We start from the raw sequence: 8,685 nt of genomic DNA on the forward strand, positions 1-8,685 counted from the left end.
TATTTTAAGGTATTTTTAGACTCAAATGAACTTTATATGTATTTATATATTATAGAAATAATTTATTCCCCTAAACAATACCGTTTTAACTTTTAGACAAAGTCTCTCAGTCTTTAGTTTCCTAATATTTTCAACACATCATTGAACATGTATTTAAATATGTATGTCACCAATACATTCAACTCTGAATTTCTGTCATCTCTTGTATTATTTGTATGTGTGCACTTCTGTGACTGTAGACTGTAGCCTGTGAACGGGACTTTTATTTTGTTGTGGTGGTGTGACGTCATAAGGCCGCGCCGCGCTCCTGCATGTGTTGTGATTCAGCTGAAGAAAGGTTTGTGGTTTAAGCGTTTAAAGTGTTTAAAACTATAGAAACCATCTTCAAAGTTTTACAAGCAACGCAGATTGAATGATTTATTATTAAATGTAACATTGCATTGCTTTATCTAACATTTATCAGCGCCGTGTGAGTAAAGTAACAGAATAAACTCAAGTAAAAGAAGCAGCGGCTCATTTCTCTCTCTATCATGAATCAGTTCAAACTTGAGTTCAGTCTCTGACGAGTAGAGATGAGAGAAATTAAATAAATAAATATATAGTGTTTGTGTAATTTGTTTTCTTTTATTAGTTTGTAGTGCTAGTTTTGAGTGTTACTGAGACTGTTGATACTGAAATAGAGCTGATTGAGACACTCAGAGATTTAATGTGGATTTATTTTTCGTCTTAAACAGGACAAACACACAGGAAAACTCCTGGAGAAGCGGCTGAGATCATTAATAAAGATGGTGTTTATTAAAGAGGAGAGTGTAGACCTGAGGATTGAAAATGTATTCAGTTTGAAACATGAAGAAACTGAGGAACAAAGAAAGAAAGAGGAGAGTGAAGACTTGAGGATTGAAAATGTATTCAGTTTGAAACATGAAGAAACTGAGGAACAAACAGAGAAAGAGGAGAGAGAAGACGTGAAGATTGAAGAAACATTGAGAGTGAAACATGAAGAAACTGAGGAACAAACAGAGAAAGAGGAGAGAGAAGACGTGAAGATTGAAGAAACATTGAGAGTCAAACATGAAGAAACTGAAGAACACTCAGGTTGGTTTCATTCTCAAAGCTGAACTCACTCATTTGATGTTTTCAAGTCTACACGCTCACAGATCCTCTCATTATAACAAGCAAAGCTTATACTCAATGTAAATAATTGTTTGTGCTGTTAGATTCATTGGTTTATAGAGGGATTTTCTGTCGATCACTATAACGGCTGCACTGCTTGCTTTCTGTAGTCTAAACTACATTCACAATTTGAAGAAAAGTTTTGTCATGTTTCTTAAGAGGACCAACGTCCACATATACCGCAAAGTTTCAGGAATGACGAGCGCTTTTAATTGACTGAATCCGCTTTCCTGTTCTGCGAGTCGCTCCTGAAATGGCCTAGTCCAGGTAAACCCAGCCCAAACTGCAGGCGATTTGATTTCGGCCTGTACCTCAGGCTGGAAACCTGTACATATTTCTATCCTGCTTCTGTTACAAATTTGCGGGGACCAATCAGAAACCTGGCGTGCTATTGGCGGGTTTAACACAATGACGGATAGTTCGGTGCACGCGTGTAACCGAGTGCAATCGTTAACAGTTCACAGTCGTCTTGTTTCAAGCGCCGAACACACTTCAATCTGAGTTCCCACACTCGCCCCCAGGGTATTTGTAACTTGCGTTTGCAAAATCTTTGCACTCACATCTAGAGCTACACTTATGCCAATAACCAGTCAAGAAACTAAGATGTTAAAGGGATAGAAACTTCTGTCATCATTTACTCACCCTCAAGTTGTACCAAACCTGAATGAGTTTCTTTGTTCTGCTGAACACAAAAGAAGATATTTTGAATAATGTTTGTAACCAAGCAGAGAGAGCAACTATTGACTACCATAGTATTTTTAATCAATGGTTGCTCTCTCTGCTTGGTTACAAACATTATTCAAAACATCATCTTAGAACAAAGCAGAACAAAGAAACTCATACAGGTTTGGAACAACTTGAGGGTGAGTAAATTATGACAGAAGTTTCATTTTTTGGTGAACTATCCCTTTAACAAGTAAAACGTGACAGACATATTCTCTTCCATTTCTACTCTGTTAAAGAAAAGTTACTGTAATGTTAGCTTTTAGACACATCAAAGGGGGAATTTCCTTAGGCCAGATTTTGCTCCTGATTAGATAAGATTAGATTAGATTCAACTTTATTGTCATTACACAAGTACAAGTACAAGGCAACGAAATGCAGTTTAGGTCTAACCAGAAGTGCAATAGCAGCAAGTGCAGGATATACAATGGTTGCGTAAGTGCAGGACATGGATATGTACTGAATATATATAAATATGTATAAATAGAGAGATGGTTATTACTATAAACAGAACTGAATTTACAGGTGAATATGTACAGTGAATATAATATACAGATGGCTATTACTTTAAACAGAATTTTACAGATAGAGGTATACAATAATATGTTAGGCTAATATGAGGAATATAGCAGTGGATTAAGGTAGTGCAATAAATTATGGACAGAGTTATCCGAAAAAAAAGTGTAAAAGTGCAGTGGAAAGTGGTTGCATATGGCAGTTAGAAGTACGGTGCAAAATGCAAATGTAAACAGTTGGTACTATAAATACAGTCGGCAGTGCAAATGAGCATAATCCAGTTAAGATATGGTAGTGCAGAATGCATAAGTAAACAGTTGTTACTGTAATAAACAGTCGGTAGTGCAAATAACAAAGTGAAGGCAGATGTGAGGTAGGAGAGTTGTCAGTATATGAGGGAAGTGGATCAATGGGGGTTTGAGTTCAGTAAAGAGACAGCTCTGGGGAAAAAACTGTTCTTAAGTCTGCTGGTCCTGGTCCGGAGGATCCTGAAACGCCTGCCGGAGGTAATAAATAGTAATAGTGTATAGTAATAAAATCATTGAGTTCAGTTAGAGAACTGACTAAACAATTAAAAACTGAACGTGTCTGCTCAATACAGCACAAGCTGAACGAGCAAACAGCTGACAGACAAGATTATCGAAGATTTGGTTTCAAAGTGTAAAAGCGCCTATTTAAGGGAGTGTGTCATTGTACTGTTTTGTTGTTGTGTTTTTCATTACGAATAATCGGCTAATGAACCCAAAATTCAAGCAACCCGCCCCCAAATTCAAAAAATTGGCTAATTCTAAACCGAAAGTTCAGTCAGATCTGTGTAGGGTTTTGCTCAATATGATGATAAGGGGCAGATCAGAGGGCTTGTTGCAGTTGAATATCTAAATATCTGAATATCATAGTATAAAATACTATGTGGAGGACGCAAGATAATTTAATAATTATAATATGACTGCGTGGTGAACCTTAATCGTATTTAAACTACTATCGCGTTGTTGTTGGTCAGATAAAATGACAGAGAAAAGAAAAACGGACATTAGATAATTTTTCAGTGCACCAAAACGCCAAATAAGTACAAAATGTTTTTTTTTTTTTTTTTGTGGTACACATATCCTTACAAGTACGATTTTGGCTGTATTATGTGTCCCCTTCAAAAATTGCTCTTGAGAAATTTCATGTTTATTGTCCCCCCCAACTTTTAGATTAAATTTACGCCCCTGGTGGCGCGTGTGTATGTGAGAGAGACGCGTGAGTGAGAGACGCAGGGGAAGGAAATGCAGCTGAAGGTTATTTGCTCAATGAAAGACATTGATGAAGACGAAAACTAAGGACATTTAATCTGTAATTTTATTTTAGTTAGTTTTGCCAAACACACATTACAGTTTTGGTTAGTTACCATTTTTTTGTAATGCCTTGTTTTTATTTTTATTTAAGTTAACGACAACCCACCTAGTTTTCGTTTTTTCGTTCGCTTTCGTTAACGATTATAACCGTGGTAATGATGAGACGAGATGAAGTTACTTGCAGTAGCGCTCCGGTCTGCAACGCTGTATCATCTTGATAGCACAACGACTCTTTGTACTTATGTCCAACTTCCGACTTTTCGGCTATTTTTTTGTAGCTGGATATAAATCATTTATTGGGTCTAAATATGAATGAGGAAACGGGTTATTGATAAATCGAATTGTTATTGTGGTTCTTATTATCATTTAGGGGGGCTTAGGAACATTTTGGGGTAGCTTCAGCCCCCCTAAAATAGGCCTAACGACGTCCCTGATGCTGAGGATACATTACAACTTACCGTCATGTGGTGTTATCGCTAAATCAGTGTTTCAACAGGGGAAAGACGTCAATATAACTGCTTGTAAACTAAACAATGTCATGTAACATTAGCATCACATTTACCTCAGGCAGTCATTCAGTGTCAACATATATTTAGTGAAAGAGTTGATTTCTCTAGTGAATAAAATTATGCTCTATATTAGCCATTATATTCATTATATTCTACTTAACCTGTTAGTGATGTCTTGATTATTTCATGCATGTTAAATAAACCTGTCGTGAAAATGACAGACACTGTGTATAAAATTATATTTCAACAATGAATTGGAGAAAAAACTATTTTATAATTGGAGTTAAGGGTCCTGCACACTGTGCGATTTTTCTAAATCCTCTGTGAATGTTGCTTGTCAGACTGTATGAACATAATCCCCGATGTAATACATGTCACACTGTAGGATCTCAGTTGTCATTATGTCAGACTGTACGACAGTCAGACGCGAAAAACGGACGCAAGCCAGAGACTCGTACGGACTGAGTTTTACGTCATCAATCCGTGACACGTTCAGTAACGGTGAGCCGCATTCACATACACAACGGTAGCGTTCAGCAAACAACAAAAACAAGCGCTGCCATTTTTCATTCACCTGACTCTTTTCGACATGTTCCCTGTTGTGATTTGATGTTGTTGCACGAAATGCGTCATCAGGTTCTGCGCTCTGATTGGTTCTTGATTTGACGGTCGTCCTAGGAGAAGTCACACTGCAGGATTGCGCCTCAAATCTTCTGACACTGCCAGAATTTTGTCCGAGGTAAAATTTGATCGCAACGGTCATTAATCGGTTGTCGGTGCACATGTCAAACTAAGGATCAAAGACTTCAGATTTTAGCCTAGGATCAGAGAAATCTTTTAGGATTTCAAAATTTGTCTCAGACGGCCAAATCGTGGCCAAAATCGCACAGTGTGCACCCGGCTTTAGAGGGTGTGCAGCTGAAGCTTGACCTAACAGAATTAAAGGGGTGGTAAAACACATTCTTTCGAAGGCTTGATTGTGTTTGTGGGGTGCACTGTAACGTGTTCATGCTTCGTTTTTAAAAAATTGCATTATTTATCATATATTTTACTTTTATTCTACACTACTCTGTCCCTCTTTGTAAAAACGGTCTGATGGTTTCCGGGTTGTATGAAGCCAGTCCCTCAAAAATACGCAATGGGCTCAGATTGGTTAGCTGACCCAGTGTGTTGTGATTCGCTAAACGCCTAGTGCACGTTTGTGCCCCTTACCTTTACCGGTAGCCTGTGCTTTGGGTAGTATTAGAAACAATGGCATCAATAAAACCATACCAATTTGAGCCAGAATCGGACCCAGACAATTTTAGTGAAGATGATCGAGCAGGCCCTGTTCAGTCCTCAAGAGTAAAGACTGCGGATCTATAGTGATCGCTCCTGAATGGCACTGTTACTTTTGTATTTATAGAACGATTATAGCCAAATATCTGTCGCAAGAACTATTAACCCAAAACGAACACTAAACATTGGCTTTACTAGTAGCCAAATCAAACACAGAAGCATGTTTAGTATGCCTGTAGATAAACAATACATAAAAGCTCTAATCAAAGAATAATTTACACTAATGCCAAGTTCGCTGTTGAGATTTAAAAAAAAGTTTGTAACGTTAGGTGTTTGTCGGATAACGTTAACCCCTCTTTCTGTAGCTTACTGGGTATAGGATGTAACACATGTTTCTGGTTTAATGTCTTTGTCTGTTGTTTTGTGCCATTGAACTGGGGTTAACTTGTTTTTTGTCTCTTTTAGATCTGATGGCACTAAAAGTGGAGAGCCAAGAACTAAATAAAATGGAAGAGAAAGATCCGTATGGGCAACATCGTGATTTCATAGCTGGAGAAAAATCTTTTAGTTGCTCACAGACTGAAAAGATTTCCTCACAAAAAAAGTCTGGAAAGAGTTTAATTGAAAAACAGCACCTTAAAGTCCCAATGAGATTTCACACTGGAGAGAAGCCTTACACCTGCCAACAGTGTGGAAAGAGTTTCACTCGAAAAGGGCATGTTAAAGGCCACATGAGAATTCACACTGGAGAGAAGCCTTACAGCTGCCAGCAGTGTGGAAAGAGTTTCACTCGAAAAGGGCATGTTAAAGGCCACATGAGAATTCACACTGGAGAGAAGCCTTACAGCTGCCAGCAGTGTGGAAAGAGTTTCACTGATAAAGGAACCCTTGAGAAACACATGAGAATTCACACTGGAGAGAAGCCTTACACCTGCCAACAGTGTGGAAAGAGTTTCACTGATAAAGGAACCCTTGAGAAACACATGAGAATTCACACTGGAGAGAAGCCTTACACCTGCCAACAGTGTGGAAAGAGCTTCACTCATAAAGAGTCTCTTAAAGGCCACATGAGAATTCACACTGGAGAGAAGCCTTACACCTGCCAACAGTGTGGAAAGAGTTTCACTGATAAAGGAAACCTTGAGAAACACATGAGAATTCACACAGGAGAGAAGGCTTACACCTGCCAAGAGGTAATGACCCCTTCCTCTCAAAACATGACTCTGCTCCAGTGCACAAAGCAAGATCCATAAAGACATGGAAGTGGAGGAACTTGACTGGCCTGCACCTCAACCCCGATAGAACACCTTTGGGATGAATTAGAGCAGAGACTGAGAGCCAGGCCTTCTCTTCCAACATCAGTGCCTGACCTCACAAATGTGCTTCTAGAAGAATGATAAAATAAAATTACTAAACACAATTTAAATCAGTTCATGTGAGTATCACTGCATGTATTTAAAACAAAATGAAATATAACATTCAACCTATAAATATGTGGTTCAGTCAATATGTGAATATGTACTCTGATTATCTTCACTGTAATAAAATGAAATATGACAAACACAACTCTCTTTTTGTTAAACGTCAGTTTTAATAATCAATAATGGCCATTATAAAAGTATAAGTAAAAGGTATAGGAAGCTCTCCAATAAGAAATAAAGCAAACCATTCAGTCAAAAGTACAAAGTCAGCACTTTAGTAGGCTATGGTGGTTAAGTTAAATAAGGCATGTTTATTTATATATCACATTTCATACACAATGGTAAATCAAAATGCTTTATAGGGCTGGGCGATATAACCAAAAAAACATATCTGTATTTTTTGGTTGAATGGTGATACACGGTATACATCCTGGTATTTCCTAAGTTTTCCTATTTGGATGCAAAAAAATCAGTATAAATTTTTTTTCTAATATATTTTTTTTACATCCTGCCCAGTGATGTCCTAGAAACAATGTTGATATTGAAAGCTATAAACCAATACAGTGAATGTAATGTAGGATATACAGGTCCTTCTCAAAAAATTTGCATATTGTGATAAAGTTCATTATTTTCCATAATGTAATGATAAAAATTAAACTTTCATATATTTTAGATTCATTGCACACCAACTGAAATATTTCAGGTCTTTTATTGTTTTAATACTGATGATTTCGGCATACAGCTCATGAAAACCCCAAATTCTCAATAAATTTGCATATTTCATCCGACCAATAAAAGAAAAGTGTTTTTAATACAAAAAAAAAGTCAACCTTCAAATAATTATGTTCAGTTATGCACTCAATACTTGGTGGGGAATCCTTTTGCAGAAATGACTGCTTCAATGCGGCGTGGCATGGAGGCAATCAGCCTGTGGCACTGCTGAAGTGTTATGGAAGCCCAGGATGCTTCGATAGCGGCCTTAAGCTCATCCAGCTTAAGACCTTGGGTCTTGCGTCTCTCAACTTTCTCTTCACAATATCCCACAGATTCTCTATGGGGTTCAGGTCAGGAGAGTTGGCAGGCCAATTGAGCACAGTAATACCATGGTCAGTAAACCATTTACCAGTGGTTTTGGCACTGTGAGCAGGTGCCAGGTCGTGCTGAAAAATGAAATCTTCATCTCCATAAAGCTTTTCAGCAGATGGAAGCATGAAGTGCTCCAAAATCTCCTGATAGCTAGCTGCATTGACCCTGCCCTTGATAAAACACAGTGGACCAACACCAGCAGCTGACATGGCACCCCAGACCATCACTGACTGTGGGTACTTGACACTGGACTTCAGGCATTTTGGCATTTCCTTCTCCCCAGTCTTCCTCCAGACTCTGACACCTTGATTTCCGAATGACATGCAAAATTTGCTTTCATCCGAAAAAAGTACTGAGCAACAGTCCAGTGCTGCTTCTCTGTAGCCCAGGTCAGGCGCTTCTGCCGCTGTTTCTGGGTCAAAAGTGGCTGGACCTGGGGAATGCGGCACCTGTAGCCCATTTCCTTCACACGCCTGTGCACGGTGGCTCTGGATGTTTCTACTCCAGACTCAGTCCACTGCTTCCGCAGGTCCCCCAAGGTCTGGAATCGGTCCTTCTCCACAATCTTCCTCAGGGTCCGGTCACCTCTTCTCGTTGTGCAGCGTTTTTTGCCACACTTTTTCCTTCCCACAGACTTCCCAC

General features: G+C 38.7%; 1 protein-coding gene across 1 annotated transcript; it reads left to right on the plus strand.

Moving 5' to 3' along the window:
* Positions 1-269: 269 nt before the first annotated feature.
* Positions 270-7,094, plus strand: LOC307128848 (uncharacterized protein). Its single transcript, XM_079820857.1, has 3 exons — positions 270-337; positions 735-1,095; positions 6,002-7,094. The coding sequence occupies exons 2-3, from the start codon at positions 786-788 to the stop codon at positions 6,787-6,789; spliced, it is 1,098 nt and encodes a 365-aa protein (XP_079676983.1). The 5' UTR covers positions 270-337; positions 735-785; the 3' UTR covers positions 6,790-7,094.
* Positions 7,095-8,685: the final 1,591 nt, after the last annotated feature.

The sequence above is a fragment of the Gobio gobio genome, assembly GCF_949357685.1.
Source record: "Gobio gobio genome assembly, chromosome: 1".
Taxonomy (NCBI): Eukaryota; Metazoa; Chordata; class Actinopteri; order Cypriniformes; family Gobionidae; genus Gobio; species Gobio gobio.

Bases quoted from the DNA above. Each gene is read 5' to 3' on its own strand.
- LOC307128848 (XM_079820857.1), top strand. From the start codon at position 786: ATGGTGTTTATTAAAGAGGAGAGTGTAGACCTGAGGATTGAAAATGTA. The intron at 1,096-6,001 runs GTTGGTTTCATT...TGTCTCTTTTAG, and splicing joins AGAAACTGAAGAACACTCAG to ATCTGATGGCACTAAAAGTG.